The sequence below is a fragment of the Coloeus monedula genome, assembly GCF_965178545.1.
Source record: "Coloeus monedula genome assembly, chromosome: 9".
In the NCBI taxonomy this organism is placed as follows: Eukaryota; Metazoa; Chordata; class Aves; order Passeriformes; family Corvidae; genus Coloeus; species Coloeus monedula.
In genome coordinates, this window is record NC_138789.1 from 10,242,122 (window position 1) to 10,261,579 (window position 19,458).

Genomic DNA, 19,458 nt, shown 5'->3' on the forward strand with positions numbered 1-19,458 from the left:
TTAGCACTATAAAATCAAACAGCTTTCTTACTTTTACAAATGCATGTGGTAACACTTCACAGTAATCTTTTTGTAATACTAATTTTGCATTTACTGTGTTTACTGTTGCAGCATTCTGCAACAGAGTGGTTTACTGCTGCACGTCAGGTTTTAGTCAATGGCAAACATGAAATGATTTTCAGCTGTGCATTTCTTTGTAACTGCTACATGATTTAGCCTTAAGACCCATCCATTGTCCAACTTTTTTTATGCTTTTAGATTTAGTGAATTTAGATATATTTCAATAGTGGAACACAAGGTAATTTTGAGTAAGAGCCTGAATGCTGCAAAATTTTCCAAGTCGGCATGAGATGAAGCAGGATGAAATAGCTGATAAGGTAACATTTAGCACACTTGTAATCAATGTGCTGAATTTCTGTGTGTGTGTCTGTATAAGTGTATTTTTATGTACATTCATGGGTCAAACTGAGTTTTTCATCAACTAGATGTTGGAAGTGACAAAGTGATTTAGGATTAGAATGGGATTTAGGCTGATCTAGCTATAGTTGTATTTCTCATTTCATCATCATGCCAGGGATACTGTGACAGTTGAGGGTTTTCTTTAATTTATGAAATAGACAAAATTAAATGTCCATACCAGACATACCATTAGGTTACAGGGAGTGAAAGAGAAAGACACAGGCATTAGGCCTTATTCTTTTGTCTGCACCCAGCAGAGAGTCCTGAATGTACAAAACAGCTGGGAAACTTCCTATGTGGCACACAGCTTGAAAAATGAATTCAAGGTTTTTTTTAAAAAATCAATCTGCTTTGGTTTATTTCAAATGACTGTTATTCTGTTTCTGATTCTCTACTCTCATTTTTACTATTGTGGCAGTTGAATCCCAATAAATGTTTTAGACTTTGAAGTCTTCTCACTGCAATACTAGAGACATCATGTGCTCATACAAAGTTTTAGTACTACCTATAATTTCAAAAATTATTTGATTAAAATAGACCCAATTTGCAAAAGTGACTAATCCACCATTTTCAATCATGCTGCTTTTTATGTGTTAATTTTTACCTACTGAATGACACTTTGCTGTCTCTCCTTGTCAATTTAATTATCCTTTTTGAAAAAGAGGGGCTTCAGAAGGAGAAAAATATTGATGTTCAGGTTACAGGAAAGATTTCCAAAGAGACAAGAGAAAAAGAGTTTACTGAAATTAGCAGGAGTACGTCTCGCCTGCTAGCGAGCGGAGCGAGCAGCATTGGGAAGAGAGGAATCCCTTGGCCGCCGCATAGTGCGGCTGTGTACACCAGAGTTACTTAGAGTGCTCTGAATCTCATCTTTTGATCTCGGGCGATATTTTTCTCTGTTATGTCACAGAGGTCACCTGGCTCATGTGTGACAAACTGCCTGCATAAGTCACAGTGCCAGTGGCAGAGATTTGTAACCATGTCCCTGGTCCATTGCCTTTGAATTATTTCGCAGGCCCTCTGCTTTACATTTACACTCTGTCGGAAGATGAACAGGGGAAGGGAGTAAAATCAAGGGCAGGGTCTCATCCTGAAGGACAAGGGGAAACAGGTGGAAGGTTAATGGCCCTGGAGCGTATCCACAAGCCTCTCAGGCTTGATATATGGGCCTCAGGCCTAAAACGGGCATTGGCTTTCAAAGATATATTATTTCATTTGAGGAGAGACATTCTGGAGTTCCTGCATTTGTCTGCTGATAGATGATCCTCTGTCCACAATTGGTTATGGCGTGTGAGTTTTCCTTGGGCCTGCTCCCGTACATAAAAATTTTGCTGAGCTCTCCAACCTTTCGCATGCCTGTGAGAATGGGACGTGTGCGGGCCTTTTGGCAGGCGGCTGGATTTTTGTTGCTGCTATTTTCGTAGTTCCTTTTGAAGCACCAGGCAAGTGGGGGATGAAAGGCACTTCTGTTCATTCATACACGGCTGGGCAGCGGCAGCCTTGCGGGGACAAAAATGGGGCAGAAGAAGATGTCAGGGACCCATTATACACTCATGTGTCTGCAGCCCAGGCAGAAGTCACTCCTGCTGACCCCATATTTTATACTGGCACATGCCCTCAGAAAGATAAAAATGGGAAAATAATTTGCATAATTTTAATGGCCTCCATTGGTTTATTGTATTACAGTTCTTTTAGGGTTTTTGCATGTGCGTCAGCTTATGGGGAAAAAAATTAAGATAATAACTCCGTATCTTGAAATTTGTGTGTCCTTCTCTGGAACATTTACCTCAGGCACTTCATGAAAATGTGATGCTACTGCCCACATCTCAGCAAAGCACCAGCGAGGCCCCAGAGGCAGTTCTGCTCAGTGCAACAGGACTGCGCTGCGGGCAGGGCACGGTGCTGGCAGGACCTGGCCCTGCCCCATCTCTTGTGACCAGCTCAAAGGGGCACCTTGGCATGCACGGAGGAGCCTGGTGGCAAAGGCCTTGGTTCAGGGAGGGAGCAAGTCCCAGATTCATTGCCACGATGCATTCCCATGGCATCTTCCGTCATTGCACAACTGTCATAAATTGTGGGAAAATCTGTTTAAAAGCCAAAGTGTTTAACAAAAAACCCCAAAATCTTAACATATATTTTTGTTTAATGTAGCCTACATAACAGCTTGTCAAATTCTCTTGCTTTTTACCTGATTGTAGTTACTGTTACAGGATTGTGTTTCTAAGACCTATTACTCCAGGACAGCATGATTTAAGGAAAGTGGGATGTATATTTTTACTATATAAAATTTATTAATTTAGATTTGTTTTTATAACAAATAACTTCTGTTTCAGTGGATAGATTTTGCTTGAAAGAATTTGCATTAATTATACTTTAATACCTCCTAGTTCTACCTTTTTTATGTTTCCTATGTTACTAAAAAAGCAAAGTAAGTTCAGGATATATGTCATAAGTTTCAATGCAGTTTGTTTGCTTTGTTTTTGCAGCAGTAAAACAGTACTGATATAAGCTGTAAAAGCATTATATTGGTACCATGTTGTTGAGTAATTAGGTTCTTCTTTTGCTGTCACTGAACTCAGTTGCCAAACTCTCAGCACTCCAGTATGAGCAAGATTGGGCTCATTCTGCATTTCAGTCAGTTCCTGTAAGAAAATGTGCTGGTGCAGTGCAATTATTCTTTCTTCCTTTAGTGTTCTGCAGAGTTTAAGTTAGACAAGTGAGCTAAAAACTTGAGAGATATTTAGTGTCTCCTGCAGCCATAGGAAGGAAATCTGAGGACTTGTTAAAAGGAAAGATTTAGAAGCAGAAATTCTACAGAGAGAACTGAACAGAGTGTTAGCAGGCAGGAGGATCTGCTTTTCCACTTGTTGCTTTGATAACGGATAAAAGGCTGTCATGAACTGCAGGCTACCAGCTGGGAGTAGATCGAGTAATCCCAGCAGAGGGCTGGCCCCAAACTACACAGGCATTCTTTTAAATCTTCAACACTTGTAGGAAAGTTGTTTTTCCCCTACCATTGTCATCATTATTCATGATGATGTTTTCCACCCCAGCTGAAAATGTTGGTCTAGTAAATCTACCTTACAATACTTTTCTGTTGAAATATAAGCAAATATAAGCAAATATTATGTAGTCAAAGATATTTCAGCTATTTCATTCAACTGCCTGAAGATTACCAAAATAAATTCCAGAGAACTGGATCCAGATCTGCTGTAAGAAATCTCTGTCATTTGATTGTAAAGTTATATTGTGCCCAACGTGCAGATAATCATAGGAACAATGTGTAAGCTATGTCTTCCTTGTAATCAAGACTCGTGATAAATTAAATCCAGAGGCTGTGATACTTGTAAGAGAATAGCAACAGAATGTCATTTGTTAGAAGAGGAGTCCAAGTGACCCCTGCACAGTACAAACACAGGCAAACACAGTGACAGACAGAGCCTGGCAGACCCATGAGTGCGTAGCCGTAGTGATGTGCATTGTGCCACCAAGGTCATGTTACCAACATGCTTAGACACATGCAGGGCTGGGTCAGGAGCATTTGTTAGCATGTTACAGATGTTTGACAAGATGGGGTGTTTCAACCCGCATTATTGCAGAGAAAAACCAAAAATATTTAAGCCCTGATTGTCATTCTATACTCCTCATTTTAATGATATATGTAGGGGTCTAGCTTACTTTGTATTCTTATGTGTAATTACCCATATAAAAAAACACCACTCATTAGTGTTCTGTTCCACTGACTTAATTATACTCCTTAATTAAATCTTGACTAACTGGGGGTCACTGCAGTGTCAGTGGGATTTGTCACTGTTTGTCAGCAGGTGTCTGGTCACATCTATTTCTGGTTTCCCTGTTGCTGTATGCTGTTTAAGTGCATGGTCTTTTCTAATGCAAAGGACAATTATGCATTACTTTGTTGTGGTTTTTGCCTTAAAGAAACCTAAGTGAATCCATTCTATAATGCAAGCACTCTCCCAGTCTTTACATACAGGAAGTGGGCAATGTAGCAAGTATAAACGTTTTCAAAACACAGTTCATTACCTCACTTGTGCTCATTTTCAAAGGCTTATTCTTCCTGCACTCAAAAGACATGGTCTTATTAATTTATCAGATAATCTTGTGTTCAACAGGCATAAAAATATATTGCAAATATCAATCCAGAGATACTACTCCTTTTCCCTATCTCCTAAACATGAAATGAATTTGAAACATGACCAGCAAGAACGAGCTAAATCAATATTACATGCATAGCAAATACTACGTGGCATGTGCTGGTATTGCTGTGCTGCTCAGAGTAAGAAGACCTAGGCTCCCGATTCACTGTTCCCTGAATAATTCAGTGGGAGTTCTGCATGTGCAATAAGGGCATAATAGTGCCATTTCTGTCTGTTTCAAATTTGCATGTTTTGGGTTTGTTATTTTAGAAAGTTACTTAGGGGAAATATAATTCCCATGTTTACGCATATAATAGGCACCTAATGTTCATCTGAATAATTGATTAGTCAAGTCAGGCTTTCATAATTAGCTATTGGCTTTCCAGTATAAGCCCACAAAACACTTGTCAATCGACAGACATTTTTAATTTATTTATATATATGTTACCAAAAGAGCTGCAGTAGTTACCTAGAAAGCATTTATTATTTATTCTGTCAAGGCTGAGGAAGCATTCAGATTCTAGACATGTATTTTGAATCTATTGTTACTTTCCCAGAAGATTATTTTTTTGTTCTGAAAGTTTTCAGCAATATTCTCTGCCTATAAGCTCTTGCTTACACTAGAAATTTGAGTGCTTTTCTTTTAAATCCATCCCTGTGTTACAAAGAAGTTAGTGACGTGTCTCACTGACTATAAAATAATGTGCATTGCTTATTTGCACTCAGATATGTAACAAGCATCTAAATAGATGCCACTAGCAGATATCCCTAATGCAGCTACAGATTCTGTGACCAGACAGATGCATCTGTTGATAGAACATGTGTGAGAGTGATACTGCAATTATGAGTTGTGGAGCTGTAGAGTAAATTGCAGAATCATAAGATAAATTATATTTCTCATGAACTTCATGACCTTGTTTGAACTCTACCACTATTCCAGTTCTGCTTCCTCGTATTTCTAACCAGTTTTCAAGTGGTTGTTTTTAAAGAGAAAAGACATCCACCTTACTCCAGAAGTACATTTTGAGCCCACTGGTATGACATTCATAAACCAAAACATTTGATTGTGAAATCCAGAATGAAAATTGTTATTTTCTTACCAGAAGTATGCTTTAAAAAATGGACTAGAAATTCTGTGGTTTATTTTATTGGGAAACAAACTTTACATTTCCATTGGGAGGCAGCATTTACTTTTAGCGCTTGTTGAGTGTGAGGCACTGAATTTTAAAAAGGTAGTATTATTATTATTTATGGAAAAGGTATTTTAGTTCTGTATATGCTCTAAGTTTACCCTTGTCCCTGTTCAGGAGAATCACCCTCATTTTAGTGAAAATATATAAGCATCAGCTTCCCATCAGTGAGGTCAAGACAAGTGCTTTCCTGAATCAAAGTCCTTCTGAGACCTGTACTGTCGGATGTGTATTAAGTTCCTGGCTTTATAAGTGGAAAGATACAAATATATTCTCAGGATTTTTAACCCATTTTAGATCTAAAGCACTTCTATTATAGAATGGCTTTTTAGTTTGTTTGGAAAGGACATGATGTAAAAAAAACCACAATATAGTGGTAGAAAAAAAGTATGCCCATTTTGGTGGTGAGATTTATTTAACTGTGGTTCACCACTATGAATTATGTGGTCTCATAGAATTCACAGAAGTTCTTGAGCAATACTGCAGGATCTTGTGTACCACACATGTTCTGCATACTCTCAGTTTCTATTGGAAGGTAGGAAAAACACTAGAATCATTCTCTTGAAGTTTGGTAACATATCTCCAATTGAAAATACGCAAACATATTTCCAAGGGTGTCATTATAAAGTCCCTCCTCCCCAGGATATCGTACTAGTATAACCTTCTGTTATCTATTTTTATATCCTTGCAAAGTAATCAAAAATTAAATGCTAGGCTACAAAGATCACAGTATCTCTGTAGGATTCAGAACCAAGTTTGCAACTGCTGTTACAGTTTTCTATATGACATTTGTACAGTGCTAACATTTCAGTCAGTGTTATACCAATATAAGGATTTTCTACTGGGTTATCTTTCAGCATAGTAGCTTCTACCTGAAAAGTATTTATAATTTAGGCTGGTGTGCTAATTAAGGATTTGAGCTGTGCAAGCATTGAAATGTTCCCACTCTCACTATTAACATGCAGAGTTCTCACTGGTTTCCCTATTACCCTGAGTTCAGAAACATTTCCCAGTGGTATTGCTTTGCTTGGTTCTTCCATTTAGGCTTTGAAAGAGCATTGTTTTCAGTAAGTGTTTTACAACTGGAAATAGATGTGTCTGCTAAAGAGATTCATATTTGCATCATTAGAGAGGTGATCCGATCACAAGGCGGAAAAGAGATCGTATACATAAACAATGAATTAAAATCCTGAGTAGGATTGCTAGGGCTGTTTTTCTAGGTTACAGCTAAAAGAGGGACATTATGTGGGCTTTCAGATAAACTCACAGAGCTCTTATCTGTATAAACCTGATAGATCTGCCATTATTCTCAGTGACTAACAGAGGTTATATCATTCAGTTTCATTAAAAATGCATTAATCCTTTTTTAGTAACCTTTTCCTAATTCATTGATTCAATTATACAATGAACAATAAAAATGTTCAGTATAATAAAAATACAGTATTAAAGTGTGTTGTATACATAAATGTTTCATTGCAGAGAAATTATTCAGAGTTTAAAAATATTAACAATATTAATATCATGCTCTGAGACAACAAAGTGTACTTTTTTCAGCATCTCTGAAATTATATATGAAAAGAATGAGTCTTTAAAATGAGATGCCTGAAATGGTTGCTTATAGTATTACATGTGGTCACTTCATGTACAGACTTCCTGTACAGCTGGGGACATTTACCAGCACAGGTTGATTGAGGGACAGCAGAGGATTATAGAATGTACACACGCATTGCTCGTAAATTCTGTGAACCAGGCTCCTCTGATCAGATCAATTCACCCCAAAGTCACTGGCCTCTGGCCTAACTGAAACCAGACTGACTCCCAGGGTTGGACCTTGAGTTATTGCAAGTATTGGGAACATTTTGCTTGGTGAAGGAACACTCTTTGCAGTGCATGGCAGCACTCTGAGCAACTTCCACAGCAGTGGCAGCTCCTGCCATCCCACTTACACCAGCTAAATAATTCAGACCACCAGGACTGCAGTACAGCTCTCAGTCTGGCAGTTCAGCCAAGACTTTAAGTGATTTTGACACAGCTAGTACTTCTTATCATTTTGTATTTGGTTTCATTTATTAATTTCTGTGGCAGGAGAGCACACTCTCAATGGCTGTATTAAACTGTTCTCTCAAATGCCAACAGCCCGGCAGGGCTGAGCAGGTGCCTGTGTGAGACAGTCGATGCTGTTGGCTGCTGTGAAAAGCTGGCGTGATTTCTGCAAGCATTCCAAGACTAGAGGAGCAGAAAGCACTTCATATTTTCATTAGTCATCTCTTTACAGATTTACTTTTAATTCTTTCAGCAAAGCAGATTATTAAAAGCAATGACCTGAGGTCTTCATTCAGATCTCAGACTTGCAATCCTGTATAATGTGTGCCGCAGGGCAGAGGTCACACTGACGAGTCTGTTAATGTAGTCACTCTGGGATAAGATCAATCTCCATACTTCACCATATTGATCTAATAGCTCATTGGCACTTCCCTCTTTGAATTGATTAGCTCATGTGTGAAAAGAGATTGATGGGTTTGTGACCCTGAGGAGTCTGTCAGGGGCACATCCATGGTAGGGGAAGTGCATGTTTTCACTGCTTCATTTGGGTGGCTCATTATCTGGGTGCCTCACGGGGAATAAGGGTCATAACATTGTTTTATGAATTATTTACAACAAAATAGCATGTTTTTCCTTCATTTGATGCTCTGCCTGTACTGAATCCATTCTCAACAGAGCTGAAAAAAATACACATAAATGGCCAAATGTACCAAATATTTGTGTAAAGGGAACCATGACATATAAGTGACCTTAAAAAGCAATTTTACTAATATAAGGTAATCATAATAGATATGAGGGTAGGAATAGACTTCATGGGTCACCTAGTCCATTCCCCTTATGCAATGACAGAATATTGATGGTATCTAGAAATGAATTACATTTTAATTGCATATTCTGGATAAGTACTTACAGAGTGAATCTAGTTCAGACATCTCAGAGAACTTCATATGCACATTGCACTGTAGAAAGAGGCAATTTGCATGCAACATGTGAGCTAAAAACTAAACTATGCACATTCTTCATTTGCTGAAAGTAACCAAAAAAAACCCCACATTCGACTCCATTTATCAAATAGTCATATATTTGCAAAATGCATATATTTGATACAGTATATTAGATTTTGGTGTAGTGTATGTTCATGCAAGAGGAAATACAAAAGGAGCTGTCGGAAGAAGCTGAATTTAGAAGTTGGCTTATGTTAGGATGTACTTAAAAAACGTGTGCAGTATCACAGCCTTTACAGATACAAAGCCATAAAAGTAAGGACTGGCTCCTTGAAGCCTTTTGTCGAAACCCAGGCATTTTTGTATTTCTGTCTGCATATCAGTTGTAGAATCAGTCTCGAAAACATTCATAATGTAAGAATTTCTTGTACACCATCCAAGCTCAGGATACTGTATAACTCCTTAACTATTGCTATTGGTATTTCATGGTTACATAGGATGTCAGGTTATATGATTATGCCACAGTGCAAAAATTACTGAGCAAAATATTCTTGTGCTATTGTTAAGCTGATGGTTATGTAAGGAGACAGTAAGTTTCACTAAAAATATCTTATTGTATTATTTAACTGAACATTCTGGGTTTATTTTGCAGGCTGGCAGTTTAGATTGAAAGACTGATAATTTTATTTACAGAGAAGTGTCCATGTATGCTCCATGCAGTCAAGCAACCCTTTTCTGCTGTTTGATTTATGGTAACATAAACAGATACTGCCTAAAGACAGTAACAGTCAGTCCCTTCCCTAAAGACCTTATACTCTAAAAGAAACAGACCCTCAGGCAGATTAGCCAAAGAGAGAATTCAATCCATTACCTGTCAGTGACATGATGCTGAATATTTGTATAATCTTGCATCCATTTATACTTTTAAATCATTCAAGCTCTTCTATGTACCAGGAAAATTGCCCTGATAGAGACTTAAGTAGCCATACTTTAAAAAGTTCTAATACAACTCAGAAAAACTTACTAGAGGCAGAGACATCATGCACTCTACTTTGGTAAAACTGGGATAAATCTGGGATTAAACAACAAAACTTCTTACATTTGGGTGTTACAGTAATCTTTTAGTCATGCCAAATCTTCAATAATAAAATTCATATTAAACCTAATTACAAATCAAAGTAACTGGTACTTAGACCTAGATTAATAGTAGATTGCCAGACACCTGAACATAAGCAATGCAAAAAATTATTTTTGAAGAAAATGTTGCCATTTTATTGCAAGCTCTTGCCCATTGACCAAGCCTCTCCCAGTCTGATTGAAACTTAGCTTCTGCAGTTGTGGTGTGTGGTGCACTCATGGGTGAACGGGAAGTAATTAGAGAAGCCTGATTTTGTTGTTCATCATCCCTGCTGCCATTCACAAATGAGCTAAGAAAAACCCAATAAATTAGATGCACATACTCTCTCCATTTTTCCTAAACACACAGCTAATCTTCTATTGCATGCAGACATGTAGGAACCCAGTTTAGAGACTCACAATTTGGATACCTGTGCCCAGCTGTGACAGAAGAGAAAATCAGAGGCTGACTGATTTGTGTCACAGTCCACGGTCATTTTTGCCTGTAAGGTTCCTACTGATTCTGTGTTTAGTACTGCAAAAGTTCCTCTCATCAACATACCAAACAACCCAAATAAAACCAGTATCTTCAAAGATATTTTTAATAATTAATATTAATCCTAATTGCAGTGCTAATGACAATATGGAACCTGGGCAGAGTTGTGACAATCTTATTTTAGTGATACTTCAGAGATTTCCAAATTAGACTACAGGAAACAGGAAGGAGGAATAAATGAAACAAAGCCAAATGAAAGGATGAATGGAAAAAAACATTTTAATACACACTTGCCTGTTCCTTAAACATTCATTCAATCAGGACTTCCTGTGATTTTTAATAGCATGGCTCTTCTACTCTTTCACACTTGGCTCTGTCGGGAAAGGAGGCAATTTTTTTGAAGACAATGTTCCTAGTTGAAAGGATTTAGCTAGATGGTAGTAGCTGCATGCTGAGAGCCTCCTGCAATGCTTTTAAGATAAAAAGAGAAGTAGTAAGTGTTTGGGATCATTCCCATGTACCTTGTTGGATCATGCATCACTACACCTCCACAACCTTCTTGTACGACTTCAGCTTCCTTTGGTGGTGTTTTTAAGCAATTTTTTCTATCAAGTCAGATGGATACTGGTTTAATACATGACAACCCCCATTCATAAGGCTGATTTTTCTTTCATTTTCTCTGTTAGCATTGGGTCTTCTTTCTCATTTAATCTCTGCCCCAGTGACTTACTATTACTGCTGCAGCCCTTAGGATGTAAGACAACATTTCTGTATTTTTTCTTCATCAGTATACCATCTCCTTTCACGTCTTGACTGAAGATACTGTTTCTCATGATTTCTTACTGCTTTAGCTGTGGCTTTTTCTGGCTGTTCTACTACAAATCAAAGGAAAACACAGTGGAATACATTTGTATGACAAGTGCAGTGTTCCACAGTATCTCCAGCCTCTATTGCCAAAGGTGTATTACAGGTGACTCTGTGTCCAGCTCTCAGTCTGAAGACTTTAGATCCTTATGTTTCCCTGATTCAAATATGGGAAGAAAGATATACTTGCCTTTACATATTTGGACATCTGTCAAAAGTTTGAAGAGGACTATGAAAAGTAAAATATAAACCAATATATTTTAATTCATGAAAAAGATTGCAGTGCCGTGCAATCCAAAGATAAAGAACATTTAAAATAAAAAACTACTGATATGCTGATAAATACAAATGGTATGAAACATTTAATGTATTAGACTCTTTGTGTTGTTAGTCAGTGTCCAACCCTGACTGTCACTAATACTCACCTGCAAAATTGTTCTGCCCTCATTTACACTGCTCTAACGTTGAAGAAACTTTTTTTTTAGTCATGACTTCAGAAGATTATTTGCATATTCCCATCAGTGTAATTGTGAATATAGTCCCACACTGTGTACAAAAACCAACATTTGTAGGTGTCACCTGTTAAAAGAGAGTAAGATTATACTTCTCTTATGGCTTGCCCTTTTCCCATACTCCACACCCACTTAACAGCTCGATTGGAAATAAACACTAACCCTGTTAAACAGAAGAGTAACCACACAGTGTAATTTAAACGAGAGCTGATTAAATAACTCTTGTTAAAAACTCATGCAAAAAACAGTGTTCTGGGGCATGCAGCACTTGAAAGAATGGGACCCTAAGTGTGTTGAGCAATTACTCTGCTTGCCTGTTACCATATTAAAGATTGCTTTCTGAAATCAGTACGTGTCTTGTGTCACAAGGTAAAAATATTTTCCATATGATGCCTACTTGATTGAGTTTTAATAGAGTATTTATTTTGTCAAAAATAACTTCAGTTCATACTAGAACTTCATCTTTAATATTAAAAATCTACCCCATATGTTGTATTGATCTCTGTTGAGATTTGGTGTTGCTGATATCAAAGAAATTTTACAAATGAGAACTAATATAGGAGGTAAAGTTTACCTGTAGACTCTTAGAATAAGTTTCAGCTAGAACAATACAGTAACTGTAAGAAAAATGCAATCATCATTTATCCAATTAATCACCAAACAGGAAAGGAATATTATATATTAGAAATCCTTTCAGATAATGCTAAAATATGTGTGACTTGGAAAAGACCACAGAGACTTTAATCACAGGCTGCTCTACAATAGACTGAGACTGCTGACTGAATATATTAAGAATAAATTCACCATCAGTACCATAAAGTTTACTGGACTCAGTCTTGGTTTCTGATTCTCCAAGGGACATCATTGTGCAGACTAAAAAGCAGATCAGACCCACAAGGCTAACAACGAATCAGGTGGGCCTAATTCTGATTTTATTGCAAGTCAAAGGGCTTGTATTCACACAAGTTAACAGTTAAAAATATGACCCAACACAATTTTGCTGTTAGTTTGTTGACATCAGAAAAAACAGGTGTATTTCCAGAGAAATTCAAGGGATCAACACAGCTCTAGTACCAACATTGCTACATAAACTACATAGCGATATCTAATCCTTTTAAAATTCTACACCCAACTATGCATAAGCTCAGGCTGTACTAACATCTGTAGAAATACTCACAGGAGTAGGATTTTGAAAGTAAATTCTATGGGTCCAGTGCTAAAGAAGGCGCCTCCTTCACTCTGTGAAACAGATGCCAAGAATAATTAATTTTCCCCTTTCCTTATCTTTCTATTCACTTTGAGAGGCAAGAAACACTGCATTGTAAGCAAAATTGGGACTAAAAAGAAATACTTCTCTTATTTTCAGTTAAATAAAATAAAAACCACAAACCACAACTACCCAAAAAAGAACCTAAGAAAAACACATTTATAATTCATCAGAAATAATGCTGACTGTGAAATACGAAGTCATTTTCATGCAGTTTGTACAGAGATAAATGTGAGGATAAGGAGAAGAAATAGGAGTGCTATGTGTCACATTTGATGCACTATATAATAGATATATATACACAGAAAGTTTATTGTAACAGCCCTTTCATCTGATGCTTGTAGAAATGAGATTGGTCATTTACCTTCTCCTTAATAGACGGGAATAGTTTCTAAATGGAGTCCAAAGATCCATAAGAGAGATCTTGTTCTTTACTAGGATCACCATCTGCTGCCTGCCCTTACTCCTTCAGGAATCTGAGGTCCCCAGACTCACAGGCACTTTGTGTTCTGCTCCTGCAAGAAAACAGGATGAGTGTGAACTGATGCTCAAGGCTGCTTTTTATTAAAGTATTTTGACTCTCTAGAAGATCAGGACTGAACCTGGGAAATGGCTGGTCAGTGCTGCTTTGGTCCCCTGTTTCCCACTGATCGCACACAGAGCTGTCCAGGGGCATGTGAGTGGAGAAGCTGTGGCAAAGCCACTGCTCTCCCTGCCTGCATTTCCTAAGCAGGAACCACTGCACACCTTTCAGAGCACGGGCACCACACATTCACCCCTCCACATTTTGGAAGAGTAAAACAAGTGTGGGACTTTTCAAATGTTGCTTTGTGCTATGAATTCCTTGTCTATGTCCTTTAAAAAATTCCTAAGTGGTTTGATATTGCAAATACTAATGGTTTCAGAAGCAGGGAGTTAATGAAGCATTTCAGTCCTTCTCTCCTCCTCTTTCTCAGTTCCCTGCTGTTGAATAAAGGGTGAGCACGTGAACCTTTCTTTCAGCATGGCATTCAGCAGTTACCTTCCTCTATCTGGGCACTGATTCACACAAAGCATATAGGAACTTAGTATCTTGGATAGAAAAACTTTCTGTTGAAATATTCTGGCTCTGACTGGTAGATTCAGGAGTTACTGAAGAAAGAGTTATGCACACATACAGAGGCACATTCCAAGTACAACTGCACTTGTGTAACAGCCTCTGTACACGCTGTAACAGAGCAGGAAAAGGCACACACTGAAGTATTTCTGTATTTCTTTTCATTTTTAAATCAAGACAAATGTAAAGAGCTACCAAACTTGGACAGATTTATACTTCCTTCACGCTAGAGCTAGATGGTAACAGGACAGTCATTTAAGCAAACACAGACTTGTAAAGATCACTCCCTGCCTTCACCTAGAAATTTTTATAACACACAGGTTTCTAGTAAAGAGCTGGAACAATCATAGTTAATATTAAATCATTTCTTCTTGAACTTTGTAGCATTTTATTACTGAGGTTATAGGTAGTAATCACATTTTATTAGGGCATTCACTGATTCTGAAAGTTATGTGCATTCACTTCTAAAACCACATTGGCTGTTATGTGCTGCTTTTTGACAGCAACCTTGCACAGGAGGTTTCCCACTGTTAGCAGCAACCCATCTGGAGAGTCCAAATCCTTCGCTGCCTATATAATGATTTGGAAACCATGCATGCATTCAGGAGTAAAAAATAGCCTCTGGAGTGCACTTGCCTTATAAAACTTTGATTTGGGGTGATTTGCATCACGATAGCATAAGAAAATGGAGTAACAACTCAAACTATATGTCTGCAATGACTTGTGAGTGATCTCCTAACTGCATTTGAAAGAAAGTTCAACCATCCCTTGAACCTGTATGCTTCTGGCTGAACAGTTCAGACAGATGTTTAATCACTTCATATTCACTAGGAAATGGCTATTCAATGGCCGTAGAATTTAAAAGTGGCACTACGAGATGAATGCTTCATGTTATTCCATATTTGCATTCCCTCTTAGAAGCATAAGTAAAAATAATTGAGCTGAATCCAGCACAGTTTTATCACATAAATTTCAATTATCATGTTTTTTAAAAATCATTAGATACCCTTTTAAATTTTTAGTAGCAGAAAAGCCCAAAGCTACAGTGGCAAGTGGATGTAAAAGAACAGGGATGAAAAAGGATTCTCCAGCTTCTGAGAAAAGGAGGTGTAAACTGGGTAAAAGGTGAGTGCATTGTTTAACTGAATGTGCAGCAATAATTATAAGGAAAATATTTAACTTAGAGCAACACAAAAAACCCATGACCCTGAAATTTTTAACAGGTAATTAATCAAGTATCAGGCTGAAAATACTGTTTCAGAAGAAATATTGTAATAAATCTGCAGTTGTTGGTTACAGTATGCGAAATATTTTGAAACACTTTCCTAAAAGAAAGACACAGTGTTGTTTTGATAAGATTGAGGTGACTTTCAGCAAAGCATACACATTATTCTTCATTTTACTGTTTGGCAATTTCAGTGTTGTTCTTCAGAGAAAACAAAAGTTTATAATGATTAACGTTCTGTGCTGTGGGAAGCATACACTCTACAACAATACTACTCTTGTGTCACACTAGCTTTCCTCATCTATAACATCAGCACAAATAGTTTTTCAGATGAGTAACCAGCATTTCTGAGATAAGTCCTCCCTTTAACTACAATTGATAAGGTGTGATTGTGTATTTCAGTGTCAATAGAGGCCTCAGTGAGCCTTACAAACCCCCACTGAATCCCATATCAAAAGCTCAGAGCCCAGCTGAGGGGAGGCCAGGGTTTAGCAGGCAGATGTGACACTCCCATTCCCATCTTTTTCTCCTGCCAAGAGATAGTGTGTCACCACAGTGCTCAGGGTTAGACCTTAACTCTTCAAATTGAGAATCCATTTCCTCTATTCCTGGAAATACTCTATCTGGCTTGCATTATACTGGCAAGATAAATTATGCAAACTAATAGATGCATCTAAATGTATTCTCACACATGCCTGTTTTCCAATCCTTGTTAGAGGAAAACTCAGAAAAATAATTCTTTAAAGTCACCTTATAATACCAGCTGTCAGTGTAGGAACTCAGACACACCATCACAGAATTCTGTGTTCAAACCTGTATTCAGACACCTAACAGAATCAAGGTCATTGAGCAGATGAATACCACACCTGTGCTGTTGTCAACCACTATCCTCTGCTTCTCTAACACAAAGTACTTGCTCCTTCTCTGCCCCAGCAGCATCACTTGCAGTCACACAAACCCTTTAAGCCTGCATCTCATCCTCCTCACCTTCTTCTCCTACCACACTGGCTCCCCATTCCCTTCCTTGAAAGCCACCTCCTAAGAACTCCCTTTGCTTCCCTTGTCACTTAAGAGCAGTTTTACATGTGTGATGTTTTACTCATTTCATACTTGTAACATTATTCCTCTTTCATGCTGCCCTGCCTGCTGGAAATGATCTCCTATTTCTTTTGAGTCACACACCTTTCATTACCTTCTTCCACACCTTTTTTTAAAAGCCATTTCTTCAGCAACAATTTCCAGTTATGCTGTCCCCACTGGTGAGTCTTCATCTCAATGCCAGTGGCCAGAGAGGACCTAAATTTAACCATCTGGGCACAGTATTCACTCACGCTTTTGCTTGAGGCTTGATAGCTGTCAAATGAGTATCTCATTTGACATCTTGGTTAGATAAGACCTAGGTTATATTATCCTTCTGTCAGTGCTCTGTTATGGCAGGGAGCAGCTGCAGATTTGGGGAGTGTTCTTGCAGCAGGCAGGTATTTGCCATATGATGCTTAACTTTTATTTATAAGCATTCCTAGTAGTTCGGACAACAGGAACGTTTTTCTTATTGGTGTTAAAACATTGACAATACTCCTAAAGATCTCCACAAACAGAGAAAACCCTCAAAATTTAGCCATTAGCACAAGCTTGTGAGCTTGTTTTAATTCATTGTGTACCACAATTGAAAATGTTGTTGATTATGACTAGTCCCAGACTGGACTTAAATATCTTGGTGACAGAATGCTACCTTTTCTCCTGCTTACACTGTTAGTGGCAGAAAAGCCTGCTCTGGCTTTGGAGTCAGAAGACTGAAGTCCACAAGAGGATTTTCCTGCAAAGGACCTTCCTCTTCAGAACCAAACTTCAGTCTCTTTGTCTTCAGGATCAGTTTCAGGCACAATGAGTTTAAGGCACATAATCGTTTTGGTCAAAAGCTGATTTTCTCATTTTGACAGATAATATGCTTCTGCAACTCATTTACCAACATGCCAGGGAACCACAAAGGTGTTTGTCCTCTGGCTGCACTTACACACATCATAAACTTTACCAGCACATTCTAACATAAGAAGTGGTGCACTACTGTTTTTGTTCAATGTTTTTTTCAATCTAACTGCTTTTCCTCATCTACATGTCTTCCAGAAGAAGACTGGAACTGGTCATTTGTCCTACCTTTTAGTAATACACAATCCTCATTAAAGTCATGTCTCTCTTTCTTCCTAGTGCAAACTGGGAGGCATCTGCTGCCCCACCATCTTTCTTAAAATGGCAAAAGCAGATGGATCTAATAGTCTTCTGCAGGCAACATGGTGTTTGGGATGTGCACAGAGCTGTTTATGCTATCCATTTTATGGGCTTTCACTGGTTAAATTACAGTGAATACAGAGCAGTAGATTCTGTGAACCACTAGCAGATGTTCGCTGTGCTAGTTTTGCGAGTCTTGTAAAACAGCAGGAACAGACTATGTGCAAAACAATTTTTTGTGATTTTGCCATCTCACACTGTTCTCACAGCACTGGCTCACTAATGATAGGGTAACGCTTGGGAGGTAAGCTTTGATTGTGGAGTAGCTGCTGTTGGGATCTTCAGAAAGCCAGACCTGTAAAGTGTAGTTTGTTTTCAAAAGCCTGTGGCTGAGACAGCTGGCTTACACTGGAAATATGTAGTCATTTATAGTACATTCAAATGCTTGACCTCTTGTTCAGGTATTAGGTGTTGTTACAAGGATGCTGAAGGTTTAAACTCTCTCAAAATTTGTTTTCTTCAGATGTAAGCTATGATAGCTTCGTGTGAAACGGTAATTTGGATGACATTATAATGTTAGCATGATTTCTTTGATTTTTGTGATTTTTTCAGCATTTCTTGTTCAGAGAAGAAAATGATCAAAGAACAGTTTCATGTAAAAAGCAAGAGTAATAGAAATTGTACATTTCAAATATATTTTTCTAATAATTAATTTAAACCTGGCCCAAGTGCATCAATGTGGTAATTTACTGTCCACTCCTGAGCCAACAAATCACTTGGTCGAAATGTCAAATACAAGAGATCTTTAATACTGAATCAGCCTTGCTCTGTATCTTGCACTTTTTAATTTGCAAGGGACCTGTCTCTGACTTGGGCCTGTTGCAGCAACAACACTTGTGAATCTGCAGATTCCTTATTATTTCCAGAAGCTGAGGTTCAAAGGTGAGGAGTATGAGAAAGTTCACATCAGCATTATTTCCTGCTCTTCTTGTTTTGGGCAAAAATGAAATCCCATTGCCATAAATACACAATTATTACTACTTTGCATAACAATGCCATAGTTATATTTTCCTGGAATCTAATCAGGAGTAAATATTCTATACATTTTACAGATAAAGGCTACAGCAGCATTCTGTTTATTCAACTGCAGACAGCAATTCTGGGGATGAAAAATTCTAGACAGCATCTCTGTCCTCCTGATGTCAGCCAGCTGTGTAAAGGAGAACTGCCTCCATAGTGAGATGTCAGACTTACCCCCAGAGTGATGTCACCAATATTTGTGTTTTCTTTACAGGTTGATGACCAAATGAAGCTGCTTCAGAACTGCTGGAGCGAACTCTTAATTCTAGATCACATTTACCGGCAAGTGGTACACGGGAAAGAAGGCTCCATCCTTCTGGTTACCGGGCAACAGGTGAGTATGTGGTCTGAGAGAAACAGTCGTGTCTTGTTTATAGAATAGTTTTCAAAGTAGCAGAGTTTAACTAGGTCAGAAGCATTCCTGTGTTCTCAGAGGTCCGCCACAAATGCTGTAGGTAAAACCACTTGTGCACTCTGTTTCTAGTCTGCTGATTACAGATAAACCTAAAAAAGCAGATATAATCATAAGCACTTTGCTTTTCAAATACTTCAGTAATTGAAAAATAGCGGATGAGAAGTGTTTCTCAAGAAGTAATATTTCCTTAGGGCTAAAATGGTTTCTGACAACAACACTCTCAAACCTAATGCTTTAGGTTTAAGCAAGTATAGCTTTTCTTCCCTTCAGAATTGTGATTTACTGAAAAAAAAGCCCAGGCTGGGCCAGAAATCTATAGAAGCTGCTGCTTACTACCTCAGAAATACCCTGCTTTTAGGGGCATATGC

General features: G+C 38.1%; 1 protein-coding gene across 2 annotated transcripts in view; it reads left to right on the top strand.

Annotated features, from left to right (window-relative positions):
* NR5A2 (nuclear receptor subfamily 5 group A member 2) overlaps nucleotides 1–19,458 on the top strand; it is a gene marked incomplete at both ends in the record, with an annotated part of 84,806 nt that overhangs the window by 30,270 nt on the left and 35,078 nt on the right. For both annotated transcript variants that reach the window (XM_082286716.1, XM_082286717.1), the window contains one exon: nucleotides 18,890–19,009. In XM_082286716.1, coding sequence (XP_082142842.1) covers nucleotides 18,890–19,009 — 120 coding nt within the window. The remainder of the gene's footprint in view (nucleotides 1–18,889; nucleotides 19,010–19,458) is intronic.